This window comes from Zosterops lateralis (assembly GCF_965231275.1).
Source record: "Zosterops lateralis genome assembly, contig: HAP1_HAP1_SCAFFOLD_49, whole genome shotgun sequence".
In the NCBI taxonomy this organism is placed as follows: Eukaryota; Metazoa; Chordata; class Aves; order Passeriformes; family Zosteropidae; genus Zosterops; species Zosterops lateralis.
In genome coordinates, this window is record NW_028154614.1 from 295,541 (window position 1) to 315,538 (window position 19,998).

General features: G+C 51.4%; 1 protein-coding gene across 1 annotated transcript in view; it reads right to left on the reverse strand.

Annotated features, from left to right (window-relative positions):
* Positions 1-1,855: 1,855 nt before the first annotated feature.
* Positions 1,856-19,998, reverse strand: part of LOC310923362 (serine/threonine-protein kinase PAK 3-like) — a 288,333-nt gene continuing 270,190 nt past the window's right edge. The window contains exons 3-7 of the mRNA XM_083885403.1: positions 5,052-5,100; positions 4,169-4,281; positions 3,405-3,522; positions 2,622-2,721; positions 1,856-2,167 (exon numbers count right to left, since the gene is read on the reverse strand). Coding sequence (XP_083741529.1) covers positions 2,674-2,721; positions 3,405-3,522; positions 4,169-4,281; positions 5,052-5,100 — 328 coding nt within the window. The 3' untranslated portion in view covers positions 1,856-2,167; positions 2,622-2,673. The remainder of the gene's footprint in view (positions 2,168-2,621; positions 2,722-3,404; positions 3,523-4,168; positions 4,282-5,051; positions 5,101-19,998) is intronic.

Below are 19,998 nucleotides of genomic sequence, written 5' to 3' on the forward strand. Positions count from 1 at the left end.
CCCGGGGACCCCCCTCACCTTCTCCCGCAGGGGAGGCCGAGCCCCAGCCCCGGCAGACGGAGCCAAGACGGAGCCCCCGAGCCCCGGCAGCATCTTGGGGGGCGTCCGGCGGCAGCTCCGGGGGCGGGAGGGGCAGGACCCGGGAAAGGGACCGGGATGGGCCCCATTCCAAAGGCACTGTGGTCTGGAGAGGATGACTGAAGAAGAGCCTTCCCCACTTTCCAAACGTACCAAAAAGCCCTCAATATCATTTTCCACCTCCAAGTTCAGAAGGAAATGTTGAGCTTTCTCAGAGGCTCAGAAGGAGGGGAATCTTTGAAAGGGGTTGAGATTTCACAAAATTTATTTGTTTACAATCAGTGCTAATATCATAGGCTTCTATCCTACGCTACAATCTTATCTTCTTATCTTCTATCCTACTACAGTACAATCTTTACGAGAATCCTAACTAGAATCCTACTCTAAATTTTTTCTCTGAGCTGGTGATGGAGCAAAGAGTTCTAATGATGTTGTCTCATTCTTCTCTCCTCCTTCCACTCCTTCACCGTCATTATAAGTGGCACCAGGCTGGATGTCGGCTTGGCCAGAGTTACAAATGGATGCTGCACAAAGGAAAAACAAACAACAATAAGCCAATATTTTCCAAGCTAAGAGCCTCAAATGCAGGGAAATATTTTTGAAATGAAAATGGGATTGAGTCAGAGTAGGTCTAAGGACCAACAGTGAGGCAGCAGTGGCACAGCTTGCTGCAAGAGCTGCTAAGTGCCCCAGCCCTGGAATGATTTCAGGTCTGAGCATCCTGATCTCTTTCAAGATGCCCCTGCTCACTGCAGGGCACTTGGACCAGATGAGCTTTCCAGGTCCCTGCCAGCCCAGCCCAGTCTGGGACTCCTGGCTGTTTGCATTTGAACAGCACCAAGAGTGGAGGGGAGGAGGAGGGGGCTCATCTGATGCCTTGCACTTGAGTGGAGGAGGAGCCCATCCCTGGGACACTGTTTCCCTGCAGCCCCTTGGCATTTTACCTGCAGCAGCTCCTGGGCAGACCAGCGCCGCGCCTCGTCTGTCTGCAGGCAGCAGCTCAGGAAGTCCCGCAGCAAAGGGGAGAGGAGCTTGGGCTGCTGCAGCTCTGGGGTCCCTTTGGTGGCTATCAGGACCTGAGCCTGGAGAAAAAGGAAACACCAGTCTCTCAGCTGCTTCTTTCACCTCTGGAACTGCTCTCCCAGATCCCATTGTTCAAGCTGCACTCTGCAGTGGCAGTTTCTGCCGTGGCACAGAGGCAGAGAGGACTTTCCTGGACCAGCAAAAACCCAAAGCCCGATGCAGCCACAGCTTTTCCAACATGCAGCAGATCTTGCCTTGGCAGCTGATTTCATTGACTGACCTTGTTAGTGGAAACTACATCAGCAAAAGCCCCTTTGCTTCTCTGAGGATTCACCTGACCAGCTTGACAGGCTATTTGGAAGAGGGACGTTGCTCTACTAACTCACTCTACTATTTCCAAGGATTATTACATGCAAAGCATCTCGGCAGTGCTTGTTGGTCCCTAAAGCACAGCTGCCATCAAACAAAAGCCATCAAGCTTTTTGCTTGGTTCTTTGTCTCCAAACCACTCTTTTAGAAACTTGGTTGGGTTTGTGTTTCTTGCCTTCATTTCAGGAAAGAGAACAGCAGCTCTAAGATGGTTGTTTCCTGTTAGTGGGGCCATCTCTGTGGCCAAAAGAGCTGGAACGACTTCTAAGCCCAAGCAAACTGTTGCCTGAGAAGGGAGATTGTTTGCGTGGGGTAAGGCTTGAGCTCCCCCAGTGATGCAACCAAAACTCCAGCAGATGCTGATGTGCTGCAGGGACATTTTCAGAAAGGGACCGTGGTGGAAGTAGTTCCAGCAGATGGCAATGAGATTTTGTCCAATGGCACACAGAAGGTGGGCTGGGGGAGAAAGACAGCGGGATCAGAGAGTATTTACACCTTACCGAGCGAGGAGTTTCATTCCAATACGGAGCTCGTCCTTCCAGCATTTCTATGGCCACAATCCCAAACGCCCATATGTCCACTCCTGGGCCATATGGGTGACCTTTCACCACCTCAGGTGCCCCCCACCAAGCAGTCCCGACCACTGAGTTCCGTCTACTCTGCTCAGGGGTGAGTAGAGTAGAGAAGCCAAAATCAGCTGGGGAGAAAGAAAGCAAAAGATTGTTTTGATTTGAATCCCGTGCAATTAGGAAAGCAAGCAAAAAAATTGCCCAGTAGAAGTTTGAGAATGTGCTGTTGAATCTCCTGAACAACCATCCCTGCTCTGTTTCCTCAGGACTTTAGCCAAGGAAATTTGGCATTGGCTACTTAAAAAAGCCCACCTTTTTTACACTGCCTCCAGCAGTGGCTTTTGTTCCCCTGAAGCTTTAGACTCATAGCTCCCTCCCTCTAGGAGGGACACAAAGAGAGCAATGCCACTCTGGACTTGTTCCCTGCCATAGGTCTGTGCACGTTGCAACCGTGTGGTCAGCTCACAGCAGGGCTCCCTGCACTGCCACCAGCACCATTTCTGGGGAGCTGGCAGTCACTCCAAAGCAGCTCCACACCCCCCTTATCCCTGGAATGCTGCACCTGACCAAGAATATACTGACCCAGCTTGACAGAGCCATCGGTTCTGAGGAGGATGTTGAGGCTCTTCAAATCTCAGTGCACCACGTAGTGGGAGTGGAGGTAATTCAGTCCTTGGAGGCACTGAGAGAGAAACCAGCAACAGGAGGGCAAAAATCAGGCATGGGATTTCATCACACAAGAAAGGAAACAGCTCTCCAAGATTCCCTCTCCAGGGGAATGGGGAGGAATGGCAGAACACAGTGCCATTGAGAGGAAGAGCTTGCTGCTCCAACACCAGCAGAGCAGCACTCTTCTAAAGAAAGGCAGGTCAGCTTGTCAAAGAGCATCAGCAACTGCTGGTGTAGACTCTGCCCTGCAAACCAGCCAGGATGATGCTCCTGCAGTGGATGTGCTCAGAAGTCAAGAGCATTTTGGCTGCACTGCTAACCTTTTCAGCTGAGCACTGAGAGAAATGAGTCTCTCTTTTTTTCTTTGCTGTTCCTTTCAAATGCTGCCACCACCACCTTTGCTTTTACAGGCAAGGAATGCCGTGCAGACAGGCCAAAGTTTAGAGAGGCAAAATGGAGAACGGCAAATACAAGAGGCAGAGTGAGAATGCAACAGCAGGAGAGAAGAGGACAAGAACAGAGTGCAGTGAGTGCAGGGGCACTGGCAGGCAGTTCACGTGGGATGCTCTTGCTTGCCCAGAGCATTCCAGCGACACAGAAACAAAGCCTGGCCCATGGAATGGCTCCTGTTCTGAGCCCCTTTCCCAGACAGTCCTGCCCCAGCCCTGGGAAGCACAGCTGGGATCCCTGACTGACCTCCCGACTGATGATTGCAATCTCGTCTTCTGTCATGTATGTCTCTTTGATAGCATCATACAGAGTGCCTCCATCCATGAACTCCATCACCAGCCAGAGTTCTTTGCGCACAAGGTAGCTGAAAGAAGGAAACAAGGCCATGCAGTGAACATGCAAACATTGGTTTCTTTGCTTGATTCTTGTTTCTGGATCCATTTGTGACAAGGACAGAATGAAAGGAATAGACATTCCCTCCAGGCTGTGCATTGTTTGCAGTCTGTGCACATTCAAGGAGAACAACACATCTGTGAAAAAGGAGATGTCTCTCATGGCCAGGAGGCAAAAAGTGCAGTTTAGTAACAGCCAAGATTAAAAGCCTGTCACACATGGTATTATTTCTGCAAATAAGCCCCTAGTGTTCTTGGCATGGACAGCCATGGAAAAGAGGAGCAACAATCCAAAGGGAAATCCTCTCTAGGATCCTTCATCAGCCTTGCAGAAATCTTCAAAGATCAATCCTGAGACAACATGGAGGCAGTGAACTTTCAGGGTACTGACTTACTATGGTAGGGTTGATACACTTTTTCAACTATGTGTTTGAAAGCCAGGGAAGACTCATGCAGACAAAATACACTCTCTTTCCTTCCATTGGAGATGAGTTGAGAAATAATAATTAACCAATAATGACCAGCTCTCTTTTCTGCCAGTGTCCAAAGTGGGTTTTTAACCTCCCATGCTTTTAGTACATAAACAAACCTTCTTGGGATGAGACCATGATCACTCACCTGTCTAAATAATTCACTACATGGGGGCTCCTATTCCTCTTCATGACTGTGATTTCACTAACAATATCTTGCATGTCGCTCACTCCTTGAAGGTTGATTTTTTTGATGGCCACCTAGAATGACATTGAAAATCAGTAACTTTAGAAGTTGGTGGCAGGATACCACAACACACCTGGGGTGAGTGATTTTGCAATGACACAGGTGAGCCGTGCCAAAGTGCCTTGTGTACAGACAAAGGACTTGTTAGGAACTGGCATTTCAACAGTGCATTTCTCTGCTCCTTTGGGGGCCACTTACAGGACACATGGCCACTGATGTTTTGCCTCATCCACTTGTTAACAATGGTGTCTCAACTATCACCCCCAAAGGTCTGACCACACTCTCTGTTTCTCTGTCTGCACTTCAAAAGAAGCAATGTGTGCCTTGGTACTCTGCAGATACATCTCAGGCCATAGGCAGGGCTTGGGGCTTTTAGGGACGCTTTGCAGCTCTCTCCCTACGTGCACTTCCCACGTGCAGCACTGCAGGTGGCTGAGGAACTGCCAGGAACATTCAGATATCTTTCCTAGCAGGCAGAAATAAGAATTCAGCACTCTGAAGCCATAGCCCCAGAGAGCAGTGAGATGCTCTAAGGCACCACCTTTGTTGGAGCAATTGAGAGCCAGGGAGAGCGTCCTTCTCTGAAAGGAACCGCTGCCCTCCTTGCCTTCCTCCTGGCAGCTGAGCAGGACAGAGACTGTCCCAAATGCACTTGGCAGGCTGGCACCAGTCTGTGCTTCTTGTGCCTTTGCAGCACAGCTCTAGCCACAGCTCCAGCCCCAGCTGACACAAGAGAGGAAAGCCCTGGAGAGCAGCAGGATCTGCAGGGGCTGTTGACATTTACCTCTCCTCCAGTGGCAGTGTCGACCGCTCTGCAAACAACTCCAAAACTCCTAGAAACAAAAGAGCAGCAAAGAAAGGAGAAGCCATTTAGATCTTGGAGTGAAAACCAGCCCAGACAGGAGATGTCTGCTGGAAATGCCTCAAACCTGCAGCATGCAGGAGGGCTCTGCCAGAAGGCAGAGAATGCATTTTCCTCTCCAGTGCATGGGCACTGGGCCTGTTCCTGAAGCATTGGGCTTTAGTGCCTCAGCTCAAAAGGCCAGGTGATTCTTTCATCTCGGGTTTCAGTTTCTAAACTGGGCAGTTTTTATCCTGAGCACAGACTATTTCCTTCAGCAAACACTTGGGAAGAAATATTCCTGAGAACTGCTATCTCACTGCTGTGCTTGGGGGGTAGGTTGCTGTTTGTGGCAATGAATTACAAGTGTCTTTGACAATGCCTCCTGACCACACTTACAAATTCTGGCTGGTACTGAGACATGGGGCAGACTAACCCAGTGTCTGAATATGTTTGCAGCTTGCCTGACTTCACACTTGGTAGATATTCCAGCAGCAAATCACCTGCCCCATGACTGTGGAGAAGAAACTGTGGTTGGACTCACCCGCTGCCAACATTTTCCAGTTCAATGTATTTCCTGCGGGGATTTTCCATGTTCACCATTTTCCCTGAGGGAAACAAAGTGCAAGATGCTCACTTGAAAGCAGAGATCCCACTATCCAAGAGATACAAAAGGCAGCCCCACTGGGGCTGTACAGTCTGGCCTTCTGAGTCCTTTGTGCTCAGCTGGGTAACACCAACAAGCACAACAAGACAGGCAGCTCTGCAGTACAAGCAGGCCAGCACAGAGCCTGATTTTCCACAGGCCTTTGAAGAGATCTCTTGACAGAAAACAAAGCAGAGGGAGATGCATTCCCAGGAGAGGAGGGCACCTTCTCCACCTTGCAGCAGTTGGCCAAGAGAATGCCTTTCCCTTTGTAAAGCAAAGCAGCTGATGCTGTAAGCAATGCCAAGGGGGCCTCCAGCAGCAGCAGGAGCCTGAGCCGTGATGAGCAGGCTGAGCTGGAAGACGCCCTTGGCCGTGGCCCAGGTGGAGAAGCACAGTGCTCCTCCTCCCCCTGAGAGCAGGGATCAGTCCCTGCCATTGCACTGGCCCTCTCAGCCCCGCACACGTGCCCATCTTCCCGCAGCGGGCAAGGGCAGCAAGGACAGCAGTGCTCCCTCCTCAGGGGCCGGCGGGACACGGACAGCTGCCCAGAGGAGATGCTGCCCCTGGCTGAGCCCAGCCCAGGCCATGCAGGAGCCGGCCCAGAGCAGGGGCTGCTGCCTCGGGGCAGCTCCGTGCTGCAGCGGCCGGGCGGCAGCGGGACTCTCCCAGCTCAGCAAGGCTCCAGCCTCTGCACTCACACCGGCCCTCAGGGCCAGGGCAGCCACCACAACAAAGCTGCCAAAGCCCCAGCACCAGCCCTGACAAGCCATGGCAACAAGGCACGGCCACACCCAGCCCCTTCCAAGCCGGGGACCCCATTCAGGACACAGCAGGGTTGGCTCTGAGCTCAGACACACCCAGGTGCACATCAAGGCCCTTTTTGTGCCAGCAGCTGATGGGAGACACAGAGACAACTGGGCTCTGTTCTCAGCCCCCCCCAGGTCTTATCTGAGAGCACAGCACTGGCAGCTCTTCTGGGCAAGAAGCAGATTCAATGACTTGTGCTGCAGAATCACAGAGGACTTGATGTGTGTTCCTTGAGACTGATCTGAGCAGGGCTTGGGTCAATGGGCAGCATTCTAACAGTCATGGGAATGACTGGGAATCAGGGATGGAAAAGTGCCATGGATCTGAGGAATATACAGCAGAGGGGCTGGAGGCTTGCTCCGGAGAAATGTCTACAGTGCACTTTGATCTGATCAAGCCCCAGGCATGTGTCTCTTGGACACATCTTTCTAAGAGCAAAATGAGGATATTAAATACAGATTGTGATAAAATTATCTGTCCTTTCAACAGGGGCACAAAAAGAACACCTCTGGCTCTCTGTTTCTGTGTCACCTGATGTTCTTTCAAAGGAATTCTCATTGACAAATATAAAATATTATCAAAAAAACCCCCTGTAAATGTAGTAGTGGTAATAAGAACAGTCATAAAAATGACACCAGTAAGACACATGGGGGAGAAGAGCTGCTTCAGGATGGAGAAATAACTCTACCCAAAAATATCCAGATAAACCCAAACTAAAACCAAAAGCACAACCAAGAAACAAAATGCCAAAACCAAAGAAATTCTTTGAAGTTTTTTGCCCTGGTGATGGGTGAGAAGTCAGGAGTCTAAGGAGAATTTAGGAAGCTAACCATTCTATCCAGTTTGGCCACTAGCACACAGGACTTGCCCAGATCATTTCCTAGGTCACAGCCTTCTGCTGATGCAAGAACAAGCCCTGCTTCTGCCTTCAGCAGACAGGGAAGCTCAGGCAAACCCCAGCACGTCCAAGCTGCCCTCAGAGGCAGCAGGAACACCCAGAGCACTCTCTTGCTGCCTTGGAGCACAGCATTTCCTGTGGGGAGCCCTAAATGCCCCTGGGACACCCCAGTGAGGAGGATCATGTGGTCCAGCTGTGCTGACACGTGCACACAGTGCACTGTCCCTCAGAGAAGAAAGACACCAGACGTACTCAGGAGCTCCAGGGAGTCATCTTCCACCTCCTGTTGCTGAGCAGCAGCTGTGTCACTGCTGGACATGAACCAACTGCCCGGGCTCCACTTCTGAGCTGGGGCAGCAAAGGCTCCTTTAGGTGACACTGCTGCTGCTGGTGCTGCAGGTTCAACAGAAGAGCCTGTGGAGATCTGAGACAACAAAGGAGTTTGTGTCAGAAAAGTGGCTGGCAGAGATTAGCCCCAGATCCCGTTTCAAATGCAAGCCCTTAGGGAGGTGCTGTCAGCCACATGCAGGGCTCTGCCATGGGTTTTTTCTGATGTTCACTTCTCTAACTGGATGGGACAATCTCAAAGGTTGGTTTTACTCAAGTTCATGGCCAGATTAATTTTCCATTTCCTCCAAAATCCATTTGCATGGATTTTCTGAAGGATGACTGCCAAAATGACCATTCCATTTCTCTGAAAGAACTCTTTTCCCCCTCCAAGGGCTGCAGACACACTTGCAGCTCCTTGTTCAGACGTTCTACCTCCTCCCATGGAGTCCTCTTTTTCTCCACCACATTCAGAATGTGCCCAATGGGCAGCGCTTCTGCCTGGGACAGTTTCTGGTCCTCGCAGGAATCTCGGGGCTCCTCGCTGCCTGTCATTTCTTCCTCCAGCCCCTCGTCTGCTGTCCTGATCCTCGCCTGGGTTTCCTGCAGCTCTGCCTGAAGCTCCTCACCAAAGTTCTGTGAAGAGCAAGGGGGAGAAGGTTTCATGAGTGGAGTGGCTGCCACAGCTCCACTCACCTCATTTTGGAGAAGGCGCCTCAGCCAATAGATGTTCCAGTGGTAGTGAATTCTTCTCAAGTCTCTGGTGTTCCTCTTCTTCACTACCATGATATCCATGGGAAATACAGACAGCTCTGCTTGTGCCTCTGCCTCCATGTTCTGTAGACACAAATGCAGAGCAAGTGACTGTGAGATGCTGCCCCTATCAGAATCTCAGCAAGCTGGGGCCTACACAGGACAGCTCAAAGCCCATTTTCCAGGTGTCACTGGCTGAGGGGAATGGCTGGGTCCTGGCAGGACTCCAGCACTCAGCATCCTCAGCCAGCAACAGCAAGAGCTGGCTGCTCAGAAACTTGCAGCTCTGCCTTGCACTAAAGACAGCACCCTCCAGAACTGGCACTTACTGTCTGGAAAGCTGTGGTTGTGGTGTGACCACAGCTGGAGCCTGGTGGTCATTGGGCTCCTCTCTGGCCTCTTCTCCAGGAGCACAGGGAGGCAGAGGAGAATCTTCTCTTGGTTCTGAGCTCTGTGGACAGACAGGAGCGTGAGACACAGGCATTACCTCTCATTTATAACCTTCCTTCTGTTCAGCTCTAGAGCCAGCTCTACTAAGCACAAATCATCATCTTTGATAGCAATGAGATTCTAAGTCCCTCAGACTAAATTCAAATGGACAGATTCAACTGGACTGAAAATTGCTCTGAATTAGATAATCCCCCCTGTGGCTACTCTGGGCAGGCAACATTCTCTCTGCAAAACTGGGCTTTTAGTTCTTTTAAAGCTCTGTGATGGAGAATTAGGAAATAGCCAGTGATGCCTTTGCTCTTGCTGCTGCAGACATGGAAATGGATTTTCTTGCAGCCTACTCAGCTGGCCCTCTACTCTCTACTGCCCCAGGCCAAGCTCACAGCTTGCTGCACAATTCTTAAACACCAGGAACATCAAATGTTCCTTTCTCACTCACCTCTGGATCGGCCCCTCTGAATACCCGGCTCAGGTGACCTGCAGTGGGCAAGGGAAAATGAACCAGTTTCTTTGAGGAAACTGCAAACAACCAGAGCATTTTTAGAAGGTCTCCCAGCCCCCATTTTCCAAGTTGTGCTGCTTGACCCAGCAAAGGGAGGAAATGACAGACTCTGCTGCCACAGACTGTCCCATGGAGGGAACACAACCCCTGCAGGTTCCCTTGCAAATGCTGCCCGCACAGCCCTGGCCACAGACACCCCCTTTGGAGCTGAACGTGTTGGCAGGAGGAGCTTTACCCAAGTGACATCCAAATGGTCTGTTTCCAAATTAACTCAGTCACCAAGAAAGAGCAGGGAGACACAAAAGCCAGGTTAGGTGACACCCAGGGAAAACCTCTACTTACGTGCCAGGTTGGTCATAAAATAGGTTGAATAACCTATTTTATAAGCAGCGAAAACTGCAGCAGCAAGTTGCCCAATCATTTTGGGAACTGCTGTGCAGGTTTTCAAACTGCTTGAAAAACAAGAAAAAACAAGTCTTCTGACAATGAGCACTAGCCCACTGGCAAAAACCTCGCGCGCAGGAGGACACTCCTGTGCTGAGCGAGCCCAAGAGCCGCTCTGACACCCCTGAGGCCTCCCGTGCTCCAAGGCAACCTTGTGATGTCACCACGAGCACGTGGCAACCGTGCCCTGACATCACAAAGCAAAGGCTCTGTGCTGGTCTGTGAATTGGTGCAGGTGGATGGAGTGATGTTTGTGTAGGCCCAGGCTGCATTTTTCCCTGTGTCCCCCCTGGGCTGCCTTTTTCAGCTCTTGTTTTTCCCCCTGTGCCCCCTGTGTCCCCTGTGTCTGTGCTGGGTCCCAGCTGGCGGCCGGGCCGGGCGGAGCAGCAGTTCCAGCCCCGGGTGTCCCTGGAGCGCTGGGAGCTGCCGGTGGCCCCAGGCACTGTCCCCTGAGGAGCTGCTGAAGGACAGGGAGACACAGGGGGCTGAGGGGGCTGAGGAGGCGCTGACGCTGCAGGGACGGTGCCCTTGAGCTGCTGGGGGCACTGAGGGCTCTGGGGGAGCAGAGGGCCACGGGGGCACTCAGGGCACAGGGAAGTGGCACAGGCTGAGGGCGCTGGCGGCTCCAAGGCCCCGGGATGGCTCCGAAGGGATGGAGTGGGCTGAGAGGACTGTGAGGGGCTGAAGAAACTGAAGGGGGCCGGGGCTTTGCCCAGGGCACGCTGGGGCTCAGGGGATGGAGGGGCCAGCAGGGAGCACACAGGGCTCCGGGCCTGCAGCTCTGCCAGCCCTTGGAACCAATTGCAGAGGCTCCACTTTGGCCACAGCTGCCCTGCAGACCTTGAGCACAGGCGGGCACTGACAGGAGGCAGCAGGGAGAAGCTGAAGGCCACCAGCTCCAGCAGTGCCCAGGGAGCTGCTGCTGCCAGCCCAGAGCCCGGGTGAGGCCGCAGGGCCGCTCAGGCAGCCTGAGGCTGAGGGTGGCCTGGCCTTTGGCCCTGGCCTTTGGACAAACTTGTTCTTTCTCACCCTCCTGGGGAGGCGCTGCCATTTGCCCTGCCCTGACTGAAGGGCAGCTGCTGCCAAGGGAAACGGCCCCATCCTGGCTCAGTGTTCCCTTTGCTCCCCACGGGTCCCGTCTGCTGTCCCTGTCCAGGAGAGCTGCTCTGCACGGGAGGAAGAGACCCAGGGAGAGCCCGGGGACTTGGGCAGCTGCAATTCCTGCTGATGGACTTGGAGTTAGAGATGGTCACAGTGGCACTGAGAGTTAGAAGTTGATGGTTATTTATATAGCCTGATGTAGACTGGTATTTGTACAGGTATATATGTATGTCTATTGTTCTCTTGATGCATGTATATTGATGTGCTGACATCTGTATTTATACTGACAAACTTGTTCAGATGTATGGCTGTAGAGTTTGTTGATGGGGTTGTAAGGATTCTTATATTGGTACATTGGTATTTGTATACTTATAGATAGGTTCTGTGTGTATTTCTATATGCTTTACTTTATGTCATATGAAATATAAACTGCAGTTTTACATCTGTATATTGTACAATAATGTGGATATAAATATTTTAATATATCTTCAGTTATATGCTTACAGAATTCTGTTTCTTTAGTACTGGATCTAAGATCCTTTAGAGAGGGATACTGATATTTCTGTATTTGTATATAGGCTGTACAGTTGGAATAATATGTAATACATTAAATTGTTAAATTTCCATGGATATTTGTGTGTAGTGAGTGGTTGTAGAGGGTTTTAGTAAATTAGTTTTTTTAACTGAAAGTTATTATTGCATTTATTTACATAACACAACTGTAACAATAAACTAGTTTTCTAAACTTGGATATTTGTGTGTTTCTATACCGGCAGTGTGGATGTAGCAATTTAAAATATATTTCATTTTTAAACCAAAGTTGATTTTTCTGTATTTGTACATTAGTATTGCAGATGTCATGATCTGCAAGCAATTCAATGTTTCCACTAAAAGAAGTGTAGGTTTGTGCTGCCCAGAGCAATGAGCAGATGTAAAGGTGATGATGGGGGAGGATTTTGTCCATGGAATTCTCCAGCCATGCCCAGCACATGCCCCACTTGCACTCAGGCTGATGGAGGGGAGGGGACGGGAGGGGAGGAATAACTGTGATAACCCAGTCTGCCTTGCTGTGCACTGATACACTTTGTAGCAGTGACCATTAGAGGTAATGCCAGATTCTTATTTAGCATCATGACACGCTGCTGCTTCATTGCAAAACTGCCTCAGTGTGGAGAAAATCACCTTAATTTCTTGTCAGTTTAAGTAGACGTGTGAGAAACAGTTGCACGGATTAAAACAGGTTTTCTAACCTCGTCATCCAGAGGGAATTTTGTGTTGCTTTTTCTTCTTCATTGTATGCACAACATTGTTGAGTTGTTCTGTATCCTTCAGGGAGATATCCACTAGTGACTGAAAAAGAAAAGGAGGATTATGGCATTCACTCTCTTTTAACACATACTTGCACTAAGCTGTAGCTTCAGCTTAGTAAGGAAAAGGAGAGATTACCTTTAGTCCTGCAGTGTGGAATAAATGGTGTAGGAACAGCCACAATCCCAGCTGTAAGAACAGCGTGTTCTGGGCCTTAACAGGACATTGTGGACAAGAAAGCACCACAACCTTCATGATTCACCTCTTAGGTCAAACCAGAATGGTTCCTGGTGTCAAAGCAGCAGGTGATGGGAATAACAAATGTCCCTGGGCTGGGGCAGAAGCCTGAGAGTCAAAGGCTTGGGAAAAGAGAGCTGGCAAAGGCAGGCCGAGGTGCAGGCAGGCATTGGGCTGAAGGGAAGAGGCAGCTGGTGCTGCCAGCACGGGAAGGGACTCCAGGCACAGGAGCTGCCAGCGGCAGGAGCAGCTCCTGCTGTCACTGCCAGGGAAGGACTGGCAGCAGGCAGGAGCAGCGGGCACATTGCTGATGGACAGCTGGCAAGTTGGAGCGGCCAGCCCAGGAACAAGAGAGGTGCTGCTGCTTGGAAAAGTAGTTGATGGCATGGCTGGATCAGCCTCACCAAGGTCAGGCTGTTACAGTCCGGCCCATCATGCAAAATGCCTTCCAGCACCGAGTCCCCATGGCCCAAGCAGAAGCAGCAGCAGCAGCCCCAGTACAATGAATTCTATTCCTAAATCATCCAACCAGCCACAAACACGATGCTGTTCCTGTCTTTTTGCACCTCTCCTGGTCTAACCCAGTTGTGTGACAATGGTAATCATTTCTTACACAAGGCCTGTGCCTACAGCCTGTCTATTCTGTCTGGCAATGTCAGCAATGCTCTGGTATGTTTATATTATGTCTAGGACTTAGTTAACTTTGTACAAAGTAATGCTGCTGAACTTTAAATTGGACTTTGGGGCTCTTCTATCAACTAATACAGCCTCTTATTTGCTTAAGGCACTTCAGGCACTTAAAGCATATTTTTACTCACCTAAAACTAAAACTCACATTCCCACTTCATGTCTGTGTGACTTTATGGATCTCAGTTTCCCCGAGGGTTTCAAAGCAGCCCCTGCATTCTTTTCTGCCTCCAAGCCTGTGTGCACGGGGTCCTGGGAGATTTCTATCTGCTTTCCAACAGGGCTGGGACACGACTCCATGGGTCCCTTCTCTCCTCGTTCCCAGGTCTCCACAGGGTGCAGGTGGTTTCCAGCCCGGGGGTCCCGCGGGGTGTGGCCGAGGAGGGTCCCGGGGAATGCCCGGAGGGGATCCCGGGGAATTCCCGGGAATTCCGCCTCGCGCTCCCGCCGCGCTCCCTCGCGCCTTTCGGGATCTGCCCGGCGACCGGTGACGTCACGGCATGCTCGGGCTGCCATTGGAGGGTGGCAAAGAGGGGCCCCCAACCCGCCAATCCCGGGCGCCGCCATCCCTCCGGACCCCCATTCCCGGCCATGGGTTCCCCCTGCACCCCCTGACCCGGCACCGACAGCCCTGCGCCCCTTTCCCGGACATCCCGCCTCTCCCTGCCCCCAGAGCCCCCTTGGCCTTGGCCCACAGACCCCCTGGGCCCCTATTCCTGCCTTGCCCGGGACGCCCTGGGCCCCTCCTTTCCTCAGCGCCGGGGACACCCGGGACCCCCATTCCCAACCATCCCGGGTTTTCCCACCTTTGGATGGGAGTGGGGACACCGGGGACCCTTGGAGCTCCCTTTCCTAAGCACAGGAACCGCTTTAACCCAACCCATTCCACCCTTACCCACCCCCAGCCTCCCCTTTTCCCAGCCCTTGCTGTACAAGGAATTCCTGAATCTAAATTTGTCCAAGTCGCTGCACGTTTTATACAGGAAAAATTGGATGCAATCCCTGCCCAAGTGGAAAATGTGGCCAATCCAATAGTGGGGGCCAGGGGTGTCCCAGGAAGATCCAAGGCAGCAGAACCAGTGAGGATTGCACTCAAACCAGGAGCCACAGCAAAGGGAAGGCAAAAACAATTCCCTTGGAAATCAGACAACTGGAAGGGATTGGCACCTAAAACTAAAACATTCCTGCAGCACGGTCTGTTAGTGCAATGGGAGCCCAAATCCAACAGCCCAATTTCAGCCATTTAGAAAGCAGATGGGGAGAGTTATCCATTAGTACAAGATTGAAGAGCAATTAACAAAATACCGAGGACATAAACCCGATAGTGGCCAATCCCTGCACCCTTCTGACCACACTGACAGACGAATTAGGGGGGTTTGCTGTTGTAGGTGCCTTTTCCTGCATTCCTGGGCATGAAAACAGCCAGGAGCTCTTTGCTTTGGAGTGGGAAATTCCTGAGACAGGGAGGAAAACTCAGCTCACGTGGACAGTTTTATCACAAGATTACAAGAACAGCCCCACAATATTTGAAAACCAGCTAATAAAAGAATTAAAAGACTGGAAAAAACAAGAACCAGAAGGAATTATTCTTCAATATGCAGATGACATCCTGAGTGCAGCCAAAACTAGAGATGGTTGCACACGACTTACCCTAAGTTTATTACACTTTTTGGGAGGGAGTGAGTCCAAAGTTTCTAAAGACAAAGCACAGATGGCCAAGGGAGCAGGAGTTTACTGGGGCCTGGAGATCTCCCGTGGACACGGGCAGCTGAGCAAAGAAGGGAAAGAAGCCACCTGTGGACTCCCAGAGCCCCACACTGGGAGAGAGAGGCAGCTTTCCTGGGAATGGGGGGGTGGTGTCCTTTGTGGAGGGCTAATTATGGACTGCTGGAAAAACCCCGACATGGGGCAGGAAAAGCAGCTGAGAAAAGAATTATCCTGTGGGCTGAGAACATGTCAGGGTCCGCAAACATATGCGGGGAACTTGATGGTTCGTTTTGGAGATCTCAAAGCGCAAAAGACACAACAGGGGACAAACCAGTTTGCTTAAACAAAAAATGCACTTTTATTTAGTGCCCACAATGCGATAGTAGGGAGAGAAAATAGAGAATAGTGAGAAAGATAGAGAAAGAGGGGAAGGGGGATTATAGCTACCACGTGGAGAGTCGGAGGTCCTCAAGACGTAGAGATGCCCATAGACGCGATCTTCTCCAGTGGGGTGATCACAAAGGGTGCACGGGATCCGCAGAGTCTTTATAGGCTGGTCAGGAAAAGGACCAAGGCGAGTGGAACGGAGCCAAAGAGGGCACAGGGCCAAGGCAGGCACCTGCGTCAAAGTTGGGTGCTCAGGAACAAGCGGCAAGCTGTACCCTTCCAGCACGGTCAGTATAGTCAGCTCAGTCCACTGTAACCAGCTACTATTGTTCTTGCATTCCGTTCTCGTGGAGATGCGTATCAGTCCTCGGCAGGCGCCCCACCTCAGCCAGGCCAGGGGCTCTCCCCAGTCTCTCCGGGGGTCTTGGTCTTCAACCATCGGAGACAGTTGTGAGGCATAACACATCCTTGGACAGACTCTGACAGGGGCGGGGTCGGGGCAGGATAAGGGGGCGCGGGGGGTCCCCGGGCCGGGGAAGGAGCTGCGGGGGGGTCCCGGTGCCCGGGAATGGGGATTCCAGGGGCTCCCGGGGGGGCTCCCCAAAGCCCCTCCCAGAGGGGAGCAGGAGCCGGCTCAGGAGCTGTGGGGAGAGAAAAGGGGCCGAGCCCAGCACGGGGGGACACGGGGGAGTCCCAGGTGCTCCGAGGGGGGGACACGAGCCCCGAGGACCCCCTCACCTTCTCCCGCAGGGGAGGCCGAGCCCCAGCCCCGGCAGACGGAGCCAAGAAGGAGCCCCTGAGCCTCAGAGAACACTGGACCCAGCAGGACCAGAACTGAGGAACAGGGATCAGAGTGGGAGCAACTGGGTTATACTGGGATTAGACTGAGAGTGACTGGGATCATACTGGTGGAAACTGGAACCTCACTGGGACAAGTGGATGTGGCTGGGAATGACCATGAGTGTGCTGAGGGTAACTGGGATATACTGGGAGTGTCTGTGACCATACTGGGAGTGACTGGGAACACACTGGGAGCCACTGGGGTAACTGGGTCTACACTGGGGGAACTGGGATCCATGGACTCTCCATTGGACAGGAGGTCCCAGCTGGAAACCACCTGCACTGTGTGGAGACCTGGGAAGGAGGAGAGAAGGGACCCATGGAGTCGTGTCCCAGCCCTGTTGGAAAGCAGATAGAAATCTCCCAGGACCCCGTGCACACAGGCTTAGAGGCAGAAAAGAATGCAGGGGCTGCTTTGAAACCCTCGGGGAAACTGAGATCCATAAAGTCACACAGACATGAAGTGGGAATGTGAGTTTTAGTTTTAGGTGAGTAAAAATATGCCTTTAGTGCCTTAAGTGCCTGAAGTAAAGAAGAGGCTGTATTAGTTGATAGAAAAGCCCTAAAGTCCAGTTTAAAGTTCAGTAGCATTACTTTGTACAAAGTTAACTAAGTCCTAGATATAATATAAACATAACAGAGCACTGCTGACATTGCTAGACAGAATAGACAGGCTGTAGGCACAGGCCTTGTGTAAGAAATGATTACCATTGTCACACAACTGGGTTAGACCAGGAGAGGTGCAAAAAGACAGGAACAGCATCGTGTTTGTGGCTGGTTGGATGATTCAGGAATAGAATTCATTGTACTGGGGCTGCTGCTGCTGCTTCTGCTTGGGCCATGGGGACACTGTGCTGGAAGGCATTTTGCATGATGGGCCGGACTGTAACAGCCTGACCTTGGTGAGGCTGATCCAGCCATGCCATCAACTACTTTTCCAAGCAGCAGCACCTCTCTTGTTCCTGGGCTGGCCGCTCCAACTTGCCAGCTGTCCATCAGCAATGTGCCCGCTGCTCCTGCCTGCTGCCAGTCCTTCCCTGGCAGTGACAGCAGGAGCTGCTCCTGCCGCCGGCAGCTCCTGTGCCTGGAGTCCCTTCCCGTGCTGGCAGCACCAGCTGCCTCTTGCCTTCAGCCCAATGCCTGCCTGCACCTCGGCCTGCCTTTGCCAGCTCTCTTTTCCCAAGCCTTTGACTCTCAGGCTTCTGCCCCAGCCCAGGGACATTTGTTATTCCCATCACCTGCTGCTTTGACACCAGGAACCATTCTGGTTTGACCTAAGAGGTGAATCATGAAGATTGTGGTGCTTTCTTGTCCACAATGTCCTGTTAAGGCCAAGAACACGCTGTTCTTACAGCTGGGATTGTGGCTGTTCCTACACCATTTATTCCACACTGTAGGACTAAAGAAAATCTCTCCTTTTCCTTCCTAAGTTGAAGCTACAGCTTAGTGCAAGTATGTGCTAAAAGAGAATGAATGCCATAATCCTCCTTTTCTTTTTCAGTCACTAGTGGATAGTTCCCTGAAGGATACAGAACAACTCAACAATGTTGTGCATACAATGAAGAAGAAAAAGCAACACAAAATTCCCTCTGGATGACGAGGTTAGAAAACCTGTTTTAATCTGTGTCACTGTTTCTCACCACATCTACTTAAACTGACAGGAAATTAAGCTGATTTTCTCCACATTGAGGCAGTTTTGCAATGAAGCAGCAGCGTGTCATGATGCTAAATAAGAATCTGGCCTTACCTCTAATGGTCACTGCTACAAAGTGTATCAGTGCACAGCAAGGCACACTGGGTTATCACAGTTATTCCTCCCCTCCCCTCCTTCAGCCTGAGTGCGAATGGGGCATGTGCTGGGCCTAGATGGAGAATTCCATGGACAAAATCTTCCCCCATCATCACCTTTACATCTGCTCATTGCTCTGGGCAGCACACATCTACATTTCTTGTAGTGGAAACATTGAATTCATGGCAGATCCCTATATCTGCAATACCAGTGTAGAAACACAAAAATCAACTTAGGTTTTAAAATTATATTTATTTTGAATTGCTACAGCTGCACTGCCAGTAGAGAAACATACAAATATCAATTAAAGCTTAGAAATCTAGTTTATTGTTTCAATTGAGTTATGTAAATAGATACAAATATAAACTTGTTAAAAAACCTAATTTCTCGCAGCCCTCTAAAACAACTCACTACACACAAATATCAATTGAAGTTCAACAATTTAATTCATTACATATTACTACAACTATACAGCCCATATACAAATACAAAAATATCAGTATCCCTCTCTAAAGAATCCCAGACCCAGTACTAAAGAAATAGAAGTCTAGAACCAGACAGCTCAATACATATTTAAATACCTTTAAATACATAAACATACAATAGACAGATGTAAATCTATAATTTATTTCATATGACATAAAGCAAGCCATATATAAATACACACATAACAAACCTATCCATAAATACAAATATCAATGTTCCAGTATAAGAATCCTTACAACCCCATCAACAAAACTATACAGCCATACATCTGAACAAGTTTGTCAGTATAAATACAGATGTCAGCACATCAATATACATGCATCAAGAGAACAATAGACATACATATATACCTGTACAAATACCAGTCTACATCAGGCTATATAAATAACCATCAACTTCTAACTCTCAGTGCCACTGTGACCATCTCTAACTCCAAGTCCATCAGCAGGAATTGCAGCTGCCCAAGTCCCCGGGCTCTCCCTGGGTCTCTTCCTCCCGTGCAGAGCAGCTCTCCTGGACAGGGACAGCAGACGGGACCCGTGGGGAGCAAAGGGAACACTGAGTCAGGATGGGGCCGTTTCCCTTGGCAGCAGCTGCCCTTCAGTCAGGGCAGGGCAAATGGCAGCGCCTCCCCAGGAGGGTGAGAAAGAACAAGTTTGTCCAAAGGCCAGGGCCAAAGGCCAGGCCACCCTCAGCCTCAGGCTGCCTGAGCGGCCCTGCGGCCTCACCCGGGCTCTGGGCTGGCAGCAGCAGCTCCCTGGGCACTGCTGGAGCTGGTGGCCTTCAGCTTCTCCCTGCTGCCTCCTGTCAGTGCCCGCCTGTGCTCAAGGTCTGCAGGGCAGCTGTGGCCAAAGTGGAGCCTCTGCAATTGGTTCCAAGGGCTGGCAGAGCTGCAGGCCCGGAGCCCTGTGTGCTCCCTGCTGGCCCCTCCATCCCCTGAGCCCCAGCGTGCCCTGGGCAAAGCCCCGGCCCCCTTCAGTTTCTCCAGCCCCTCACAGTCCTCTCAGCCCACTCCATCCCTTCGGAGCCATCCCGGGGCCTTGGAGCCGCCAGCGCCCTCAGCCTGTGCCACTTCCCTGTGCCCTGAGTGCCCCCGTGGCCCTCTGCTCCCCCAGAGCCCTCAGTGCCCCCAGCAGCTCAAGGGCACCGTCCCTGCAGCGTCAGCGCCTCCTCAGCCCCCTCAGCCCCCTGTGTCTCCCTGTCCTTCAGCAGCTCCTCAGGGGACAGTGCCTGGGGCCACCGGCAGCTCCCAGCGCTCCAGGGACACCCGGGGCTGGAACTGCTGCTCCGCCCGGCCCGGCCGCCAGCTGGGACCCAGCACAGACACAGGGGACGCAGGGGGCACAGGGGGAAAAACAAGAGCTGAAAAAGGCAGCCCAGGGGGGACACAGGGAAAAATGCAGCCTGGGCCTACACAAACATCACTCCATCCACCTGCACCAATTCACAGACCAGCACAGAGCCTTTGCTTTGTGATGTCAGGGCACGGTTGCCACGTGCTCGTGGTGACATCACAAG